General features: G+C 34.8%; 1 protein-coding gene across 5 annotated transcripts in view; it reads left to right on the top strand.

Annotated features, from left to right (window-relative positions):
- CNTLN (centlein) overlaps nucleotides 1–22,783 on the top strand; it is a 353,870-nt gene extending 331,087 nt beyond the window's left edge. For all 5 annotated transcript variants that reach the window (XM_054501408.2, XM_054501409.2, XM_063650530.1 and 2 more), the window contains exons 24-26: nucleotides 2,957–3,142; nucleotides 5,655–5,732; nucleotides 21,423–22,783. In XM_054501408.2, the coding sequence (XP_054357383.1) occupies nucleotides 2,957–3,142; nucleotides 5,655–5,732; nucleotides 21,423–21,524 (366 nt within the window). In that variant the 3' untranslated portion in view covers nucleotides 21,525–22,783. The remainder of the gene's footprint in view (nucleotides 1–2,956; nucleotides 3,143–5,654; nucleotides 5,733–21,422) is intronic.
- The last annotated feature ends 863 nt before the right edge of the window (nucleotides 22,784–23,646 follow it).

Below are 23,646 nucleotides of genomic sequence, written 5' to 3'. Positions count from 1 at the left end.
CCCCATCCAACCAGGGAGCTCAAGTGCAGAGCACATCAACAGCCTCACCTGGTCAAGGAACCCAGCCTGTAGCCCCACTTACTCATGGAACCCAGCTTGCAGCCAGCCTGACCTGGGAGTCCTGTAACGACACTGACCAACCACACAGCAAAGCCAGTGGTCCTGTCCAGACAGAGAACCAAGCCAATGACCCCACCCAACTGCAGAGTACATCTTGCAGCCCTGCGTCATCATGCAGCCCAGTGTGCAGCCCTGCCTGAGCAAGGAGTCCAACCAGCAGCAATATTTGACCAGAGAGCCTATCCTGGATGTCCCCCAACTGTGGATGATTATGAAGCCTACCTGCAGCCCAATTGCAAAGCCTAACACATGGCAGCACATGGCCAATGAGCATAGTCTGTGATCCTGCCCAACAGGAAGCAATTCTAGAGCCTAGCCAGCAGCCCTGTCTGACTGCAGAGCCCAACCAGTGGCCCCACCTGACCTTAGCAGTATGGGCAGCAGCCCTGCCCAGCTAGAGAACCTGACAGCAAGTACTGCCTGCCTACCCATGGATGTTGTCTGCTGGCCTGTTCAGATCCAAAGGTTGGACTGACTGGTGAAGGACTATTCCTGCTGAAGAAAACCTGTAAAGGCTGGAAGAAGTGGCTGCTTCCTTAAATGTACAGACACCAATGCAAAAATACAGGGATTATGAAGAATCGTGGAAAAATGACATAATCAAATGAAAATAATAAAGCTCAAATAATTAACCCTAAGTAAATGAATATATAGAAACTGACAACAAATTCAGATTAGTCCTCTTAAAGTTCAGTCAACTATGAGAAAACATGATGGACAACTAAACAAAATTAGGAAGACAACACATGAGCAAACTGAGAGGTATTATATATAAGAAAGGAAAAGTAAATTAGAGGTATAAAGATTTTAAAAAGGAGATAAAGTTATCAGTCTTTGCAGTTAGTTATTTGAATTCCTAGAAAAAGTAATCAACTGAAAAGCTCCTATAAAAATAAGAAAATATATGTAAAATAAAATAAAATGCCCAGAAATAAACTAGATCTATAAAGAGAAAACTTTAAAACAATCCTTTGAAACACAGATAAAGACCTAAACAAATGGAAAGGAATACCATGTTCTTTGATTGGGAAGACTCAGCATTCCAAAATGCCAACATGATCCAAATAAAATGTAACATGATTGAAATAAAATTACCACAGTAAGATATTTTTAAGGGGCAGAGAATCTACACAAGCTGAATGTGAAATTCATATGGAAAACCAAACAAGCAAGAACACCAAGAAAAATCTGATAAAGAAGGGTAATAAGAGAGAGATAGCTTTACCTAATGTTAAAATGTGTTATAAAGCCTCATTAGTTAAAATATACTCAAATATAAAACTTAACTAATAAAAAGAGATGGAACAGAATAGAAAGTTCAGACACTGACAAACATTTATGAAATCACTTGGAGAAAGATGGACTATTTGCTAAGTGGTGATGGGAAAAGTGAGTATGATTTTATTTAATAATCTTCTAAATGATTACAAATGGATAAAAAAATTTTAACTGAAAAATAAAAAGTAGCAAAAAAATTGTGGTTTGAAAGTATTTTTATATACCTCATTGTGGAGAATGCTTTTTAAAGTATCTCACTAAATTCAAAAGCGAGAAAGGAAAAGATTCATTAATTTGAGTACATACAAAATTAAAAATATTTTTCTCTGACATCAAACAGTACTGTCAAAAGAAAAAGAACAAATAATGAAATAATTGAAATATGTACAATAGGCAAATATAATTTCCCGACTATGTGAAGAACTCCTATAAATCCCTAAGAAAAACCAAAAAATGACAAAGAAAATATAATTATTTCTTAAGGCTGATGCTCAACTTTGTTTATAATGAGAGAAATGAAACTTTAAAATACAGTGAAAACACAAGCTACTCTGAAATAACATATCGGTATTTTGCTATTTGTGTGGAGAAACAGATACTTTTATACATTCTTTGTGGAGATATATATTAGTACTATCTTGGATGGAGAACAGGGATAGAATTAAGTAACAGCTGTCAAAATTATAGTTATACACACCCTTTGATCCAGCAGTTTCAATTCTAGCCATATATTCTGGAGATGCAAAATTAATATCTGAGCACCATTATTTATTGTAACATTGCTTGTGCTAACAAAAGATTGGAAACAGCCCAAACATCTAACTAACTTGCTCTCAGCTCACAAAGCCATGTACTGAAGCACTCTGTCCAACCAAATTAAGGAGTAACTTTTTGTTACCCACATGTAGGTATGGTATTGGCTAGCTTTTACTGATTTCTTAAAGAGGCAACTTAAAGGCTTGTGTAGCAGTTCTTGATTTTTTAATGATTTTTCTTCAATCCTTCATTGTTGTCTTGCCCACACATAATTTACCACATGTAATTGAACTTTGACCCAATTTGTCCTTCTCAACTTCTTCCAAAGCATTTGTAATCTACTATCGATAAAATAGAAACAGTTCTTTCTGCAGTAATCTTTCATTGGTTTATGTACCCATTAAATGAATTATGCAACTAACCTGTTACAAATAATATATGCACATTGAGGAATAATTAGAACCTGACTCTTAGTGTTAGGTCAACTAGTAGAAGTTGTTGTGCTGATTAAAAATAGCCTGCCTGCTGTAAGCATTCACCAAGCAAGATACCAGTTGGTGTATCTGAAAGAGGGATGGGGGAGCTTTGCTTAATCCAGCAAGTTGGTTAAGTATTCATTGAAGAGAACTTTTATTGCATGCTGACAATAGGTAAAGAGCAATCCACTATATTCCAGAGTAATTAAAACCAGAGTAATCCTAGTAAAAAAAGATTTGTTAGTATCTTCATATTTTTATGTTATTACTGCTTTGTCTTCATTATGACTTTCATATAAGCTCAATTTCTTTCCATTATGTTACAGGCTTTGGCCAAAGAGTTACAAAATGATGTCCATGTGGTAAGACGACAAATAAGAGAGCTTAAAAAAATGAAGCAAAACAGGGACACCTGTAAAACCTCAACCCATAAAGCCCAGACCTTGGCAGCTTCTATCCTGAACATTTCACGGTCAGATTTAGAGGAAATATTAGACACAGAAGATCAAGTGGTAAGATCATTTAAATATTTATTAGTAAAGGGTTTATTACACATTGGACTTAAGTACATATTTTGTTTTGTTTTATACCTCTTAGAATTTCATCTTTAAGATAGTATTAATGATGGTAAGATTGTTAAAGTGCCAATGAAAGATATACATCAAGTATTAACCAACTCAAAAAGCCTTTAAAGAAATTTAACTGTATAATATAGAAATAAGCTAGTACTTATAACCTTTCAAATTACTTGTTATTTATTCTTTCCTATCTCCTCCATTTTCTTTAATTTAATCATATTATATATCATGTAAACCAGTATACTTAATTAAGCTAGCTTAAATGGATTTAGTTAAGCTGAGTTTCCATTGATTTGAAGTTTTTTTCTCCTTATGAGATTTTTTTAAAAGTGCCAAATCTATTGGCTTTCATAGCTAAATTCAAAATTATTATTCACCAATATGCGCTTTGAAAATATATTGTTGAAAAATATTTATTGCTTAAAATTGTGTAAAATACTTCTGTCTGAGTGAATTTATATGCATACAGGTATAGTCTTTGATAGCATTTTAGCACCTCCTGGGAAAGACACTGCATTTTTTACATAGCCACTGCCTCATAAACAGCAGAATCTCATACCACGCAGTCTTTTATGAAACATGTGTAGGATGCTCATTCCTATCCTACTATGGCTCTGAGCTTTAATTCATGAATATTAGATTTTTATCCTTTGGAATGCTAAAAGATGATGGCAGTAGCAGATTCTCAACAAATATTTGTTCAGTAATAGACTTGGGTGTCTGTATGAGATCATCCTCTGGCCCCCTCATCAGCTTCTGAAAGATCTTCTGGAATAGAGCAAATCTACAATATGTAAAGATTTTTGAACTACCAAGAATCCTTAGATAATAGTTAAAAGGAATCCTACAGGTATTATTTTCATCCAGTGGGTGAATTCCCAGTTTCTGTTTTCAGCAGCTATGCCAAAACGTCTGCGACTTTCTATCAAATTCTAAACTTTGAAGTATAAGAACAATATCACATATAGTACCAAATGTAAGACACATGGGAGTAATATTACTTCTGGCAAGGGTGTTAACTAAGCCTTATTATAGGCATTTAATTAAAATATGTTGATTGATGAGAAACCTAACAAAAATTTAAGGGTAAGGCCTCTACTGTTGCCTAGAAATTTTAAAACACACAGATTTAGCACAGTGTCTCATGTGAGTATGCCTGTGTGCATGTATGTGTTTACACATACACACGTGCACTGATGCTAACACATGTACGTATTCTGGAACAAGAGCCACCATGTTTTTTGAGACCAAGTAGTCTCTAAAATGATGCACTCTCTGGGCTAACAAATTAGCAAAAAAACCCCTCTTTGAATGAGCAAATCAGAAAAGTTGTCCTCTTTTAATATGTGAATTAGAAAAAGATCTCTCTTGATAGCCCCAAAGACTAGACGGTGCATGTCTGTGAATAAATGGCACCTCTGCCTCTGGGCAGGTGGAGTCTGAAGACAGAGTACACAGCACTGTAATATGCATGTCACACAATCTTAAATAAAGTCCCTCCTGAAAGAATAAGAGATATAAACATATTGTTCTAAGAGGCATAGGTACATTTTGATATATTTACTAGATTTCATTAGAGACCAGAGCTTATTTAGACTGATCCTGTCATCTTCCAGAGGTCCAAGGATTTGCCCAAACAGAGCCCAGATCACCTGATTTATGTTCTTTACACTATATCGAACTGTAGTAAATTCACATCAGAAACTGTGATAGCCTATCTGAAGTGCCTAGCATGATGCCTGCCATACAGTAAATTTCAACAAATAATAGTTTCTCACGCCCTTCCCTTCTTGGAAAGTCAGGTTTTTTTTTCGTAAACTGAATTACAATTTCAAGTGAATCATCAACTGTACATGTGAATACATTTCAATTCCAGAAATATTCTGTCATGATAATTGATGGGTTGAAAATACTTTGTGACCTATAGCACTTTAAGTTGGAGTGTCGCTGGCCTATCAGTAGATTATTGGATAGTTTGAATCAACAAGCATTTAAATATACCAGAGTCATGCCATGTTCTATTCTGTTTGTAATGAACAATTACTCCTTAGTTATCTGCTGACAAATCAGATTTTGGAATATTAGGTTTTGTGTTATCTCATGAGAGTCACCTGTAAATGATTCCTTTAAATAACTCCATCTTATTTTTCACTTTAATTGCTTTCACCCCCATATTAGCCCCTACTTTGAGCTCCACTGTGAAGGTAGAAATTAAATATTTCTGAATTACTGTGAAATATATAAATATAGCTATATCTTCCGTAGTATGTATCTATAAATTAAATTTTAAAGAGCATGGATTTAAATATTTCTACTTTGAGATGACAGACTGTTCTTTGTTGAATCTAATTCTATTGATATTACTCCAGATTTATTCAGTATCTGATAGTATAAACAAGTTCATATAAATTTCGTTAACACCAGTATTTTTATTTTTTTTCTTTAGGAAATTGAAAAAACAAAAATTGATGCTGAAAATGACAAGGAATGGATGTTGTACATTCAGAAACTTCTTGAAGGACAGGTATTTCATTTTTCTGTTTCATATATTAAGCTTCCAAATAAGAATTCCAAGCCTTACATTTTCACCAGATGTCTAACTTTTTGTAAACACTTCCCCATTGTTTACTTCTGTTAGGTAAAGAAGTATTCCAATAGGTAGAAAGGAAAGTTAACCCTCTATTTGTACTTTTGGACTTAACAAATGAAACAAATGCCTTGGGATAGAGCCAACATGGGTCTTAGCAAATGCATTAATTAAATTATTGAGTCAACCTCTGTGCTTGCTAGACTGAAAAGGATCCATTCTCTCAGACCTCTTAGGAAAAGAGATTCTTTATTATGTGTCTTCAAAGTTAGTAGTTGATATGGACACCTGAGGAGTTCATGGGTTTCAGTGACCTTTTACTATGGACCTGTTTCCAGTCAATTCATGTTTTCCTCACAGCCAGACAGCTGTTTATTACTGTGTCTTCCCGCATTCTCTACAATATTTTCTACTGAGACCTCGAGCAGCTTGTTAGTGGGAAGTAAATATTGATTTGGCATCCTGTCAATGCAGAAAGAATGAGAAAATTTCCACCAGAGGCCCCTCAAACATTTTCCTATCGACATTTTCTGGGCCGAGTGGAAAGCTGCGTAGAGGATGACAAGGCCAAGACGAGTTGAAATCCCTGAGGGGTCTATTGAGACTGCTGCTGTGACCTGTGTGATACTTTTTCTTCCCTTTCAAGTATTTTTTTAATACACATATAGTCTGCTGGGATGCGCCCCTCTTGTAAGTGATCAAGAGCAGTTTATTGGCAGGTGAGAGCCCTGCTTTTCTAGTCATAGCCAGCTTTTGTTTTGACATCACTGACAGCATGTAATGTATTCTAAAACTTTTTCATTATAGTTCCTTTGGCTCAACCTAATTGTTTATTTTTTACATGGACTGGAATAAATAAAAGCCAAAACATATTTGTCAAAATACCCCAAAAATTGTCCTGTGATTTTTGGAAAGTCATTGTAAATGTTTCTGTGTAAAGATTAAAAATAGAAACTGATATTAAATGCAATTATTTTACACTTACATTAACAAGTATCAGTTTCCGTGCTTTTAGTAAAGTCGAGAATAAGTAAATAGTATATAAACTATTCATGTTAGTGTCAGTTTGATATATTTTTGAAACATTGTCTGGAATCACTTTAATAACAATAGGTGATTAAAAATCATTTGCTTAAAGTTGTTTAAGTGTAGATGTGCAGGTGCTAGACAAAGCCTTTTACACTGACTACTTGCTTTTGAGAACAGAGGCCATTTCTTAATCATGTGGTACTCCCAGAACCTAGCTCAGTGGCTGGCACATCAAAGAATTCAATAATGATTGTAATGAGGTTTTTCTTTTCAAATTGAAAATGATAAAAATAAACTTTTTAATGAATTTTTAAAATGTTCACTTTGTAATTATGACCTGTATTTATTTGAATTAGAAATTTTATCATAATTATGACTATAAAAATAATAAACGTGTATGTGTAAAGCTTTGTTAAATTTTACTAAAACTGTAATGACACTGGACCTGAGTTTTTTTGGTTAACACATGGAGAGGTATATACATACATTCTACATTAGCTGAATGTATGCTTATTCTGTCCAGTAAGTATAAAAAAATTCTGTTGAAAATGGCATCAGACTGCTTAATACTGCAGCTTGATATAGTGCCTTTTTGTGCCACTGAGCCTGGACTCTGGAATATAATTGCCAGGCAGTATTGATTTAATTGCCCAGGTTTATTTGTGGACTCCTAATTATTGACTGGAGGTAAATTTAATGGAGCAGCCTTTATGAACACTGGGAAACCGCTGCTGTTGCTGTTATACATAATGAACTGCATCATGTGCCTTTAGATCATTTTTCAAGCTAATTTTATTCCACTGTGACAGTATGATAACATTTAAAAAGTCAAAGACTTTTTATTTTTATTACTGACATAGGTGGTTTTGCTGATGTCTTTGAATTTTGTGAGAGAAAAAATAGGTACTTCATTGGTTGCACTTGAATGTCGCTTTATAATTACACCCAAGAGAAAAATCTATAAAATAGAAAACATCTTTTTTTTAATCCTACTTTTTTTCTCTCTCAATCCGAGCAATTATATTTGTCCTGAATTTTAGAAAAGGTTTTCTTTGCCCACTAGTTTTTTTTAAGAGTCTGAGTTACACTCACAGGATTGTATGGGCAAAAGCGTAAATATGTTCATTCATACATTTTTGTTTAGTTTATGGCTTATTGCTCATTGGATATGAGCTTACATCATCTTCACATTGTGGAATAACTGAAGACATTTTCTAAAAATTACTAATTAGTCCAATATTGATTTTTTTATTCAAATATTTTGATAAAATTATTGGAAAACCTCTCTTTTATGTCCTCTCTGTGTGTTGGGTGCTGTATGTGATCAAACCCTGAGATTATCAGGGTGAATCTGGCCCTGTGATTTTCTTTTGTTTGACTGGGCCACAGAATTGCTTTCTGGTAAAAAAGATAATTTTTTTTCTGCTTTTGTTTGATAGAATGTCATATTGATAAAATATTCACCACAAAATAAAAAGCTATTCTTCCATGTGGTAATGTGGAACTAATAATAATATGATACCTACTGCTGTTGTTAGCTACAAGTGCATAAGAACTAAAAGGTCTAAAATTTTAACTTGTGTATATTTGATATGGAACCCAGATATATGCCATTATTTCAGGTAGTTGTGATGCTATTGGTAATTTTTTGTATTTGACATTTATCTGCACCTTGTCTTTGTCCCCAGAGATTTCTAGTAATAAGAACCACACTGAAAAAATCTTACTAAGTCTACTTTTATCTTTCTATGGCATAGCTGCCTTTAATTTCTTTGAACATTTTTATTTGTATAAATCTCTCTTTTCACATTGATATATTTTTTAAAACTTATAATTTATGGCAGAGACAAACAAGAAAATTGATAATTAAAGTAAGATAGGAGAAACCACCACAATTAGTTTGTCTATAGTTTAGGGAGTGGGAGAAAAGATAGAAATAGGAAAAGTAGGCTGGGACCAAATTATAAAAGCTTTTGAGCAGGGTCGGGATATAATCAGAGTTGTGCTTTAGAAAGATGCTTAAGACCAACATTGTAGGATGGTTGGAGAGAGGAGACTGGGAGCAAAAAGGTGTTCTGGGTAAGGGGCAGTGAGAGTCTGGATGTGGCCTGGCCATAGTATTAGAAAGGCTGGAGACAGATTGTGATCTACATTATAATGAGTGAATAGATAGCAGTAATGAGATTAGATGAAAGGGGTCTGGGTGGAAACCAAAAGATGGGTGAGTTTAATATACTACATGAGGAGAGAAAGATAATGATATCTTTGGAGGTTTAGGGAACAAAAGAGGTAAGGCAGTTTTAGTTAAACAAAAGAAGTAAAGCCAGGCATAAAATGTTACATAGTTTATGATTCGATTCATACAAAATGTAAAAATAGGCAAATTTATAGACAGTATGTTTGTGGTTGCCAGAGGCTGGGGGGTTATAGAGAGTGACTGCTTACGGATAGAATTTCTCTGAGGATGATGAAAACGCTCTGGAATTACTAGTGATGGCTACACAATTTTGCGAATGTACTAAAAACCAATGATTTATATACTTTAAAATGGTGAGTTTTGCTATGTGAATTTTATCTACACTTAAAACAGTTAACTCCTTGATAATGGAAAATATTACAAAAAGAAAAAAAAGAATGCATTTAAAAGTAAATTTAATAAATTGCTTATTTCACATGTGTTGTGCCCCCCACCAATAGCAGACATTTCTTTAAATGCAATTGAACTTGAATTCTGTCTAGTGGCTGTAAATATGAGTAAATGATATAAATATTTTTATTTCAAACTCAGTAGTTTCTTTTCAGTTGGCACATAAGGAGATGTCCTACCTTTATATTCTAATTGGTCTTACCTGTTCACATATCCAAACAAGGAGTCAGTTTTTTAAACTTTTCCCACTAAAAGACAGTGTTTATCTGTTCTGCCCATGCTGATCCCCCAAATTAAAATTATAATAAAGGTCATTTTTAGGCCTTTATGATACCTAAAACAGTCCTTTGTACTTGTGACTTTATAAAGGCAATGAAAATAATTAGTGGAAATTAAGCTGAGCCTGTGCTCTGGAATCATTAAAAAATATATATATGAGTACCTTCTACATGCCAGGTATTATTTCAGGTTTGGAGAATATGGCAGTGAATAAAAGAGATAAAAATTCACTACTCTTATAGAATTTACACTTCTGGGGATGGAGGACAATAAATAGTTAAAATGTAGAAACTATGAAATTTACTAGGTAGTTAACTTGAGTAGAATTATGGGTAGATATATTAAAATATGTATATATGTATAAAACAAATAATACATAGTTATAACCAGAGTGTGGGTCTTTACTAAGATTTCTATAAATACCCTTAGACATGAATGGCTAGAAAATGTGTCCTTGATTTATGGTGTGTTGCTTTATTCTTTGTTATTTGCTAATCCTTTTTTAGGTTTCATTTTGTCCATTTTAGTCCACTTTGTATAGATCATTTTCTTCTATTGGAACTATATAAAAAATTCTGTCTTTTTGCCTTCAGTTTTTGAGAATTCAAAGTACAGACTTTGATCAGTGGCTTTTCTTTACCTTTAAAAATCTCTGTTCCTATTAGTTGCTTCAGATCTTGCAAATGCTGAAATTTAAAATGGCTAACTTTCCCCAGTGTCCTCTCTGCAAAATATGCTTACCTTCTGTAGAATGCCTTGCAGTGTGGCAGTGGGAAGGGTTTTATAAATCTCCCTGGCTTTTGTAAATAGAATATACTACTGGCCTGAAGGTTAACTGAAAGTTTCTCCTTGCAACTCTGAAGCCATTTACTCTGTGGTTATTTCCTGTGTTACACTTACAACAAATGCATTCAGAAACTGACATACTCACACACTCACTCTGTCTCATCCATGTAAGCCTGCACACTCAGTAACCCATACAGAATTAATCCTCACATTTAGATGAAGTAAGAAGAGTTTAAAATTCTCTACTCACAGCCTTGCTGTTTTTTTTTTTAATTTAACAAAGTAAGCCTACTTTCGTATCACTAGAATGTGATTACAGTTAAAAGGATCCTTTTAATAAAATAATTAAATTTATTTGAATCTACAATATCAGTTTTTTCTTGTAACTCCTTTTTCTTTCTTTCTCATTTTATTGTTTTCTTTGTGTAGTTTTGTCTCTTCTAATATATATTCTTGTGCTATAAGAAAACAAAGAAGTTTATAACCAGTATTCTAAAATTAACTCTCAACCAAATATAAAAAGATTTCTGCCTGGAAGTTCTTTATTAACAGCTAATTCAATTGCTGTATATATTTGAAGTTAGCAGTACTATTTATTCAACAAACTTTTATCGAGTGCTGATAGTATGTAAAAGTGCTAGTCAGCATGGGAAACAAATAGGACAATTCATGTCTTTAAAAAGCTTAAACTCTAAAGTAGGAAATTAATAAGTGTTAGGATGCAGAGAAAATTGTACACTTGTATGTTGCTAATGATAATGTAAAAGGGTGCTGTTATTGTGGAAAATGCTATGGCAGTTCCTCCACACATTAAGCATAGAGTTAACCATATTATCCAGTAATTCTGCCTTGGGGTATATCTCCAAAAGAATTGAAAGCAGGAACTCAGACAGATATTTGTACACCAGTGCTCATAACAGCATTGTTGACAATAGCCAAATGATGGAAATGATCCAAATGCCCACCGATGAATGAATGGATAAACAAAATGTGGTTTATGCGTACAGTTTATTATTCAGCCTTAAAAAGGCATGAAGTACTGAAACATGCTACAATATGGATGAGCATTGAAGACATTATGCTAAGTGAAATAAGTCAGACACAAAAGGACAAATACCCTGATTCCACTTATTTGAGATTAGTTAAGTTTGTAGAGACAGAAAGTAGAATGGTGGTTGTCAAGGGCTGGTGGAACGAGGGGAATGGGGAGTTATTGTTTAATATACGTGGAATTTCAGTTTGGAAAGATGAAAAAATCCTAGAGATAGAGGTGGTGATGGTTACACAACAACATGAATGTAATTAATGCCACTGAATAAGTGACTTAAAAATGATTCAAATGATAAAATATTTATCATTTCTATAACATAAAACAATTTTTAAAAAATCTAAAGTAGGATTTATAGTCAATATATGTCGGGACACAGGTAATATTCATTTAAATTATGATTTCCAAAACATTGGGAAGCTCTTATTAATATAAGAGCCAAATTAGTGTAGTCAAATATAGTATGGAACAGTTTTGCCTTCTAGATAGACAACTTCCTTGAGAGCACAGTGAGTAATCTTTTACCTCCTATACCATGCTAAGGGAAAACAAAAAGTCAGTAAATTGTGCCCTAAAAATATGGATTACCCAGAGAAGCATTAAAATGACTCCTATTCTTGCACCTTGAAAAGCCCATCCTATGTCACCTCATTCTGTTTTTTTAACTTTCGAGGGATATTAGCAAGAACATTTTTCATCTAGATTTAGAACTAGATTTTTCCTTGGCTGCAGAAAATAGAACAAGATACGTGAAGCACAATGGTTAATAAAATCAAAACTCCATACTTAAAATGTTTGCATTGTAAAAATCTAAGCCAACCACTCTTCCAGAGCATGAGCTCTGCCTTGTGGAATAATAGGAAACTCAGTAACTGCTGAAGAAATCCATGTTCAGCATCACGTGCCTGAGATTCATTCAGTTTCTCCTTATATTGACCAGAACTCTCTCCACACAGTAAACTTACAATGGCTTATAGTCAGAAGACCTGGGGTTGCGTTCTGTCTCACGCTAGCATGAGAAGAAGTTAGCTCAAGGCAAGTAACTAAAGCCTCTTTAATTCAATATCTTCAACTGTAAGATAGAAAAAATACCACCTGACAGATTTGGAATGATAAAATAATGCATGCCAAAATGCATTGTCCCTTGTAAAAGTGTTTTGTCACCCTTAAAAAGGATAATAACCGTTTGAGGCCTGGGGAAAATACATGGAAAATAACTCAAACTTAGTATGCTAGTGATTTCTTATGTTTAATTATTTTTAATTTATTTTAAAAGCATATCTTTTTGCTAGATTTGCTACTAGTCTCCCCAGAAGATGCCTAACCCATTGCCTACTATAGAGTAAATACAGTCATCACTGCATGAGGACATTTTGGCCAATGACAGACCACACTATACAATGGTGTCCCCATAAGATGATAATGAAGCTGAAAATTTTTTTTTAATTAACTTTTATTTTAGGTTCAGGACTACATGTGCAGGTTGTTATATAGGTAAACTCATGTCGTGGGGGTTTGTTGTATAGATTATTTCATCAACCAGGTACTAAGCCTAGTACCCAATAGTTATTTTTTTCTGATCCTGTCCCTCCTCCCACCCTCTACCCTCAAATAGGCCCCGGGGTCTGTTGTTCCCCTTCTTTGTGCCCATATTGTCTCATCATTTAGCTCCCACTTATAAGTGAGAATAGGCAGTATTTGGTTTTCCTCAGCAGCTGGGAGTTTCTTCCCCTCCCTCATTTTCCACTCCTATCAAGTCACTTTTCCCTAACTGATGACCAATATTCTCATAGATCAGAGACTACTGCTGTGCCTTCACCTTTAAGATAATGCTTTGGGCAATGATACCAGCACAAAAAGGAATTGAATTCCCTAAGCTCCCTTGGACATCAGTTTGGACCCCTGTGAATTGTTTGGACATTGGTTAGTTTGCTAAGGATATAATGGAGCTGAAAAATTCTTATCCACAAGTGACACTGTAACCATCCTAAGGTTGTAGCACAACACATTACTCTTGTTTGTGGTAATGCTGGTGTAAACAAACCTGCTGTGCTGCCACCCATAGAAAAGTATAGCGTATACAATTATGTACCGCACATAATACTCAATAATGATAATAAATGTCTGTTACTAGTTTATGTATTTACTATACCATACTTTTTTTTTTTTTTTTTGCTCACAGAGTCTTACTCTGTCTCCCAGGCTGGAGTGCAATGGCGCAATCTTGGCTCACCAAAACCTCCGCCTGCCGGACTCAAGCAGTTCTGTCTCAGCCTCCTGAGTAGCTGGGACTACAGGAGCGTGCCACCATGCCCAGCTAATTTTTTTTTTTATCTTTTGCAGAGATTGGGTTTTGCCATGTTGCCCAGGTGGTCTCCAACTCCTGAGCTCAGGTGATCTGCCTGCCTCAGCCTCCCAAAGTGCTGGGATTACAGATGTGAGCCACTGTGCCCAGTCTACTATGCCATGCATTTTATCATTAATTTAGAGTGTACCCTTCTACTTATTAAAAAAAAAAAAAACTTAACTGTAAAACAGCCTAAGGCAGGTCCTTCAGGAGGTATTCCAGAAGAAGGCATTGTTAACATAGGAGGTGACAGCTCCGTTTGTGTTATTGTCCCTGAAGACCTTCCAGTGGGACAAGATGTGGAGGTGGAAGACAGGGATAGTGATGACCCTGACCCTATGTAGGCCCAGGGTAATGTGTGTGTTTGTGTCTTGTTCTTTAATTAAAACGTTTAAAAATAAAAAAATACAAAATTATTTATATCCTTACAGAATAAGGATATAAAAATGTTTTTATACAGCTGTACAATATGTTTATGTTTTAAGCTAAGTGTTCTTACAAGAGTCAAAAATTAAAGCTTACGAAGTAAAGTTACAGTAAGCTAAGTTTAATTTATTATTGAAGAAAAAGGTTTTTTAATACATTTAATGAAGCCTAAGTATACAGTGTTTATAAAATCTACATTAGTGTACAGTAATGTCCTAGGCCTTCACATTTACTCACCACTCACTCACTGACTCTCCCAGAGCAACTTCCAGTCCCACAGGCTCCATTCATGGTAAGTGTCCTATTCAGGGGTACCATTTTATAAAGTCTTCTATACCATATTTTTACTACGCCTTTCCTATGTTTAGATATACTAATATTTATGATTGTATTACATTTGCCTACAACATGTAGTACAGTAACATGCAGTAACAGGTTTCTAGCCTAGGAGCAATAGGCCATAGCATATTGCCTAGGTGTGTAACAGGCTATACCATCTAGGTTTGGACAACAACAAAATTGCCTAACAATGTATTTCTCAAAATGCATCCCTATTTCTAAGTGATGCATAACTGTATTTGTCGAGTGCTTTCATTGAGGAGGTAGAATTCACTATCCACATTTATCCAGATTCTGGAGCAACATATTTAAATCAACATTGAGTGACACAGTGATGAACAAGAGACTGAATAATTCAGTTCTCTTTTGGATCCTTCCCCATCCCTTTATTTTTCCTACTTGTACTATTAAGTGTTTTCTTAGTCATTTCAGGCTGTTATCACAGAATACCATAGACTGGGAAACATTTATTTTTCACATTTCTGGGGTCTGAGAAGTCCAAGATCAGGCATTAGCCATAGGAGCATTCTTCCTGTTTTGTAGATCATGGTCTTCTCATTGTATTCTCACATGGCAGACAGAGCAAGGGAGCAAGTAAGCTCTCCTGTCTCTTTTTATAAGGGTACTAATCCCATTCAGGATGCTTCCATCCTCATGACCTAATTACCTCCAGAAGCCCTTATCCCTTAATACCATCACATTGTAGTTTAGGATTTCAACATACACATTTTGGGGGAACACAAGCATTTTTAGTTAATAACAAGGGTCTACCTGCTAAATAGCTTTTATATCAGTTAAGCTTTCTTTTCCTGAACTCGGAGTTTGTATCCATGTGATAAACATTGGTATTCACACCTAGTCCTATTGAGCCCCCAAATTATTTCTTTGATGTCTACATAAAAAGGGACTCCTTGTTACAGTGGACTGTAGACTCTTAAAGCATTATCTCTAGCATGCATATCTCACCTAGTCATGAAGGAGCATACAAGGAATGGACATATCCCCTTAAAGTATATATACTACACAGTTCCTGGCATTTGAGAACGAAGTCAGTCATATTAGGGTAGTCCAAATACCAGTATTAAGATGTATTTGTCATTATGTGTGCTGGCTTTGTGAGAAGACAACTGGGACTTCAAAAAGTCTTGCAGGGGGTTGGAGAAGGTGGGATAAAGTAGTAATGTGTCAAGCTTTGTGTAAGACCAATGTCCAAACAATTCATAGGGGTCCAAACTGATGTCCAAGGGAGCTTAGGGATTTCAATTCCTTTTTGTGCTGGTATCATTGCCCAAAGCATTATCTTAAAGGTGAAGGCACAGCAGTAGTCTCTGATCTATGAGAATATTGGTCATCAGTTAGGGAAAAGTGATTTGATAGGAGTGGAAAATGAGGGAGGGGAAGAAACTCCCAGCTGCTGAGGAACCAGTGACAAAGGGTTAGCTCTATCTAGGCAAGTTTTGGGGACGAGAATTATAGTGTCACACAGGAACCAGACAAGAAGCCTAATCACAGCCTAGAGGTGCTTCTGGGTTTGAAGGAAAGTCTATGGCTAACTTAAATTTCTCTTCTATCTTACGTAACTTACCATAGCCCTAAAGAACTTGCTGGCAGTTCATTTTACTAAATCCTGAAGTAACTTACCAAGCATCTCCCCAACCCCAAGGACTTTATAAATAGAACAGATCACCCGTTTGCTTTAAGTGTTATGGAAGCACTCTTTGAAGCTTTTTTCTTCATTCTGTCTTACAACTTCTAGAGTAAGGTTCAAAATTAAAGAGAAAAAAGCTATAGCCTTCAACAGAGTTTGAAAGCAGCAGGCACAGCCTTCTCTGTCCATTTTTAGTAGAACTCCAAAAGTTCTTTTTTTCTATTATGATATGCAGCAGAAATAGAAACAACCATTTAGGAGATGTGACTCAAAATTCAGTGCCAAATTTAAATTATAAATACATTGTTCTTTCTGATAGCATTCTTGATTATTTTAACAAGTTCAGTCTTTAACTACAAGATAGTAGAGTGGATGCTAACCACTCAGATTTGTGTGTGTGCTTGTATGTATATATATGTATGTAAATAAATGCATATACCAAATGTTGCACCTTTAATTTTATAATAAACTACATTATCCTATCTTACTAAGGTCTCATTAAGTCATATTTTAAGAGCAGATATAATTCATAAAATTTTATATTCTTAACTTTCAATATGACTCTAGATAAAAGTCACATTTTATCTTACAAGAAGTATCTTTTTGGTCATAGTCTTCAAACAGAAAACAAGAATAAAAATGGCCAAATTGTTAATTTTATCCTTTATACTTAAAAGTTATCCTTATTTCCATTTTTTTCTTTCAATACAAAAGAATTTCAATTTTATATTAAGAGTATATTCCCATTAATGCTGATGTAATAAGTTATTTTTATGTTTTGCAATCATTTAAGCTTTGCTGTTTTTCTAAGATAGTTCTCAAGCATCTGCAGTCATCATTTATATCATTTATATGTCACCTCTAAAGGAAGCCACAATTTGTAAGTGTGAGTAATAAATTTAAGATTGTGATAGTTGCATACCAGTTCCTAAAGGTAAACTTCTGTAGGTATTTATATGTCAGAGAAGCTAAAAATCTGTGTGAAATCAGGGGAGATCCCTCCAGTAATGGAAATCACTCTTTGCAACAGGAACAGCTAGAATGACTAGGAAGATCTGCCTTAAGACTACCTATAGACCGAGGCAAACTTTGTCAGATATCCCCGTTAAATTTCTATGCCAAGAAATTTCACTCAGTATGAAATCTTCACCTGTCCATTTTTCTCTTTATGCTGAAGAGTTCAAGCATGTGTAACTCTGCGGTGATATGCCCAGGAGTATCATTTCTCCTTCTTTATCCAAGAGAGAAAAAGAAATCATGCAGGCTCTCTGGACTTTGTAATCCCTGGCAAATACCATCTGACATGAAACCCACAGCAGCATAATGTTGGTTTGTTGTTTCAGATGTATTTGATAGGGTGCAAGAAGATCTTTGCTGTGGTCAGTCAGATTGCCACTTCTATCCAACTCTAAAATCCTATTAGTAAAAGAGCAGCTATGCCTGTCTGTATGTCTCCCTCAGAGATTTCTAAGGGTGACATAGCCCCTTCCAGAATGCATATAAAGATAATATAATTAACTATAAACTCCTTGTATGAAATAAATATGCATTTAATCTGGACTTCAAAGTAGAAGGTTTGAGTCTCTTGTTCTTAGTGTTTTTAAAACATTTTGCACTTAAAAAAATATGGCAAACAAATAAGCAGACCATGTGAATTTTTAAAGTGCTTTCCAAGGCATGTTGTATTTTAAGTACAGTTTCAGTCCTAACTCTAACCATGCTAGAGCTACATGCTGAGAATTGATGTTCATGTGGTACTGTAAGATTTTGAAGAGCTTTCTTGAATCACTGAAGATTAAATTGTGTTCCATCTGACTTTCGGGTTAACTATAATTTATGATGTTTAAGAATTAGCGTGATATAAGTAATGACTCTCAATTAACCAAAATAGCCAGTTAACTTGAAAATTCCACTCTTAGCCATTTTTATAAACAAAATATTTTGGTAATACATTCTAGACTAAGGAGAATTGTTTTGTGTACAATCTATGAAAAATGTTTGCTAAATAAATGAATAGTATAAACTTGGTAAGAGAGGTTATTTTTAAAACCAAAGTTGTTAGTGCATTCATTATTTGAATACATATTGAATCTGTTCCATAAACCAAGAACTATTTGTAAAGCAGGAAGGGACAGCTACTTAAATTTTTTTAAATTGACAGTTACTTTAAATTGTTGCATTTATTTGAAAACATAAGTGTATTTTACAAAATGTTTTGTTTTGTAGTTCTGACTTTTTCTTAGTGTTCCTCTAAATTTGTTTCAATTATTAACTATTTTATCATATTTTCTGTTATAAAATTACCTTAATTACGACTGAGCCTTATGTATTTAAAAAATAATTTTTGAAAGACCTCTTTGGAGGCTGAATTTACAGTTAGCAATAAACCATAAAGTATAAACAGCAAGTAGAGTGAGCACTGGGTTTAGAGGAAAATATTGTCAATTGGTTCACAGAAAGGGAAAATAGAAAAATTGAATTAAAATAAAAATTTTAAATCTCACACTAGTAAGATGTATGAAATTTTGTCTAAAGTTATGTAATGACAAATAATATGATTCTTCTGAACTCTTATAGACAAATAGGTTCCTGCAAGGGCAGTAGATGTACACATACTCTACATTTTGATTTAAGGATTGACTCCTTTTTGAAATCCAAAATGTGTTAGCCTCTATAAAAAGCTTAAAGGAAGCTTATAATCTAATAAAACAGGATTGGCATACAGTTGTGTTTAACTTTGAGGCTTTTAGTTTTATTGGGAGCCAGAGCAAGAGAAAGGGAGTTGGTAATAAATTCGTAAATGGACTTCCCATTCCACATTGGAGGCTTTCTGGAAGAGTTATTTGAGCTTGACTTTTTAAAGGTAACGTCCATGTTGAAAGTTGTTCAGATTACAAGATAATAAGAGTACATTTAGATTTAAATTTGAAAATGAAATTTGCAAACAATAGGATTAATGCCAACACATTGTGGACTGGTGAAAGGTCTGTGACATTATTACATAGGAAATGATATAACCAGCATGTTCCCCAAACTTTGTTTCACGGACCACTATTTCAGCCTGATAAATAGACCATGAGAACAGGATGGACAAGTGAATTTAGAAATAGGATATTATATTGCCCTCTTGGAGAGACCAGTGCCTGTTAGCCTTTTAAAGACTCTTAAGAGGTAGAAGTTTGGTTTGTTTCCCAAATGTATTTGATTAGAGAACAATTTTAGAAAATGAAACACTTCTGCCTTGTTTCCACCCGTAAGGGATGGGAAATTACTCCCTTCTTGTATCTTCCTTTTAGATAGGAATGCATGTAGTACTGAGTGACATCATTTAAATGAAAGTTTCCCAGTAGTCTTGTCATTTTTTTGTGCATTTCTTTCACACCTAAAATTAATGCTCTCAAGGTTTAAAGTTTTATTTGTAAAACTGGCATCTTTGTCCAGTGTAACTCTTTTTTACATCCAAGAAAAGCAATTTGTCAAAATTAAAGCGTACTGCTTTTATCATTATCCTCCATGAGAGAACTGATCACATTCTTTTTTCTTATTTCTAAGATATGCTTTTCCCACTTCTTCACATTCCTGAAATTGGGATGCATATGCAATATGAGTGTGTTTGATGTGGTAGGTTTTTCCCCCTAGAAAAGCTGTTTTAAAGTCAATGTATATGTCTTCTATTCATCTGTATCTTAAAACTGAAGAAATGTGCTCTTTTGGTATCTTATACTTTCTTTAGTGGTAAGTTTCAAGTAAGACAAATATGTGAAGCTCCTGTGTTTCTAGGGAACAGACACAGACTCAGGCTACCTTAAGAAGAAGGCAGATTACTGTAAACATAAGAAGGGACTTAAACTAGAATGCTCTTTGGGTCTGAGGCAGTTTTCTGGATCAGCTGTGGGCTCTATTTCTCTTTCATGGCTAATGTGGTCTATTTGTTTTTGCCTGCCTGCTCCTTAGTTCTACTACCACAGCTAGTCTTTTCTCTTTTCTCCAGTCCAAATTTAGCAAAGAGCCATTCTGATTGGTTTAATTATAGACACCTTAGCAGAGCATAGCTGAGGACCCAGACAAAGGCCATCAGGCCATCTTGGGTCAGATGCCAACAGTGATGCTGTCAGTGGTCCATCCTAGCACAAAAATGGGCCTGATGCTACTGCCCTGCAGGGAAGGGGGCTGGGCATGCTAAGCATTCCCATTAATATATTCAGGGAAACAGAAGTAGTGTATCCCTGGTTGATCTAAAGGACAAGTCCAAGAAATGACTTAACAAACTTCTTAATTATGACAGACCTCTTATGTGAGGCTATGTAGCTGAAAATAAGGATAAGAGAAATTTCTAGGATTCAGAAGTAACTGGGGCTGCATTTCAGATTGTCTTTTACTTACCACCTATAACTGTATAACTGTATTGGATGAGTTGGAGTTCTACAGGCAACTCAGTGAAGCAGAGGGAACAATAAAACTTGACCAGAAAAGTTATATAAATTATGAAATTTAAAAATGTAGTCTACATTTCATAAACTCAGCAGTTTGCAACATGTGTATTACACTTTGATATGCCAAACAACTTTTCTATAACAACTTAATCAATGGGTATACTTTTGCCATTTTTTCCTCTGAAGTTTTTACTCTACAATTCTTGAGATGTTCGGCTCTAATGCAGACATGTGGATTGATGGTTCTCTCTCATTCTTTTATGAGTGATGAACACACAGTACTACTTCTGTGGGCCCGTGTGCCCTAGAGATGACTGTAACCTGCTATTGATCAGCTGATTGAAGATAAATGGCTTAGCTGCTTGTATTGCAGATTACATCATTAACATGGTCAGTAAACCATGAATTGTTCAATAAGGCGTTTATCTTTTTTCATTTTACTTCTGCTCTTTTATCATTTTTATTAGAAAAGATAAAATTACCCACACTAACCAGCAAGATCAGTAGAAAAGAGATCCAGTAGGGTACCATTATGGTTGCAAAGTTGCAGACATCTAACTTCTAATGGTTTAATGATATTTAGTATGTTTTTGAACTGAAGAAAATATAGAGTTTTAATAATCTTTTTTTGTGTTTCTTTTACAGCTTCCTTTTGCCTCATATTTGCTAGAAGCAGTACTGGAAAAAATAAATGAAAAAAAGAAACTAGTTGAAGGATATTTCACAATTATGAAAGATATTAGATGATATTAAAATGGAGAGCTTTATTGCAAATGTGAAAACTTTTTACGTGGTGTGATTGGAATACATGCATTGCAATCCTGACACAGTATCTGCTCCATCTATCAATAGTCAGGTTCAATACCAAAATAAGAAGTCTCTGAAAATAATTAATTGCTGAACAAGTGAAACTAATTAAGTACATAGCCATTTAAAAGGAAATAGTGTAGCATTTGATGGTCGAATACAAATATTGCCACAAATCAGTGCAAACTTAAAAATGATTTTCCTTCTAGTGCATTAAAAGAAACGGAGCAGGCTTGGCACACACAAATTGGCCTGAGCATAAGAAGAAAAAGTATCAACTAAGGATTTAATGTTTTAAGTTTCATGAATTAACTAGACTTTTTACATAAAACTGCTATAGATGGCCATAAGTGGTCCAGGGAGGAACAGATTTGTAGTATGAGCAAATATAAAATGAAGCATCATAACTTGAGCATTTATTGAAATAAATTGTGTGGTCCAATTGAATCTGTTCTCATTGATGTGCTGGTTTATGTAGGAGATACTGTGTATTTCTACAACTATTTGGCAAAAACAAAAACATTTTCTTCTTCTCTCTCTTAACTTCACAATACTGTACGTTGTGTAGTCATATAAATTTGCAGGAGACCACAAACTCAGTGTATAAAATTAGGCTCTATTTAACAGAACTACTACTGTGGTCAACTAATTAAAGTTACATTCTTAACCATGATGTCATCCTTACTTAGATTCCTGAACATTCCCACCTCATTTCACCTCTTCACCGTGTTCCTGCCATACCCTTTTTGGTTCCTGTAATTCACCAAACTGGTGCCTGCCTCCCACATTTGCCCTTGGTCTTCTCTCTTTCTAGAATACTCTGCACTCACCTTTCCTCATGGCCGGCTCCTTGTCATCATTCAGGTCCACCTTCCCCGGTCCCTCAGAGACACATTCTCTGACCAGCTTACTATTTTATTTCCTCATAGCACAAAATTATCTGTCTGTTCATGTATTTGTTTTCTTCTTTTCCCTCTTTAGTATGTAGGTCCCATGAGATTAAGGCAAGGGTTGGCAGATTATAGCCTGCAGGGCGAATCTGGCCTGCCACCTGTTTTGTATGGCTCACAAGCTAAGAATGGTTTTTGCCTTATTAAAGGGTTTAAAAAAAATCAAAAGGAGAATAATATTTTGTAGCATGTGAAAATTATATAAAATTCAAATTTTGGTGTCTGTTAATAAAGTTTTATTGGAACACAGTGGTGCTCATTCATTTCTGTACTGTTTATGGCTGCTTTCACAGTACATGAGTGTAGTTGAGTCGTAGTTAATGGAAGAGACTGTGCTTCCTACTGCTTGGAATGCTACAAATAACAATGACACAGTTACAACTTGACAGAATTTTAGGTGACACAAATACTGCCTTACTGCAATTAAAAAAATATATATACCAGTACACACTTTTCATGTCAAAACAGGAAAAGAAGAAAGAAATGACCATCAAATGTCACACACTTAAGGCACAATGAAGTGCGGATTTTGTTATTGAATTGAATGGCGAAGCATTGTGTTTATTATGTGATGACACTATATACCCAAAGAATGCAATTAAAACATTACCATACTAAGCATTCATCACAATATTCCCAACTCACAGGAAAGCACGAGTAATAAAAAATTACAAAACTTAAAATGTAATACCTCATTACGGAAGAATTTTGTTACAAAGATAAAAATGAGACTGCTAGTATGACCTTGATAGCAAGACTAAACGAAGACAGTGTACAAGAAAAGAAAATGTGGTAGACTGAGAAATGGCCCCTGAAGGTGTTCACTCCTTAGTCCCCGAAACCTGCGAATGTGTTACCTTATATGTCAAAAGGAAATTTGCAAATATGATTAAGTCAAGGATCTTGAATGGGAAGATTATCTTGGATTACCGATGTGAGCCTGATGAAACCACAAGTGCTCTTATGAGAGGGAGGCAGGAAGAGTCAGAGAGAGAGAATAATGTTACCAGAGAGGTAGAAAGAGAAATTTGAAGATGCTACAGTACTGGCTTAAAATATGGAGGAAAGGGCCATGAGCCGAAGAATGTGGATGGCCCTTGGAGACCAGAAAA

Source organism: Pongo pygmaeus, chromosome 13 (genome assembly GCF_028885625.2).
Source record: "Pongo pygmaeus isolate AG05252 chromosome 13, NHGRI_mPonPyg2-v2.0_pri, whole genome shotgun sequence".
Classification (NCBI taxonomy): domain Eukaryota; kingdom Metazoa; phylum Chordata; class Mammalia; order Primates; family Hominidae; genus Pongo; species Pongo pygmaeus.
Note: the sequence above shows the minus strand (reverse complement) of the source record. Positions and strands in the feature narration are given on the sequence as shown.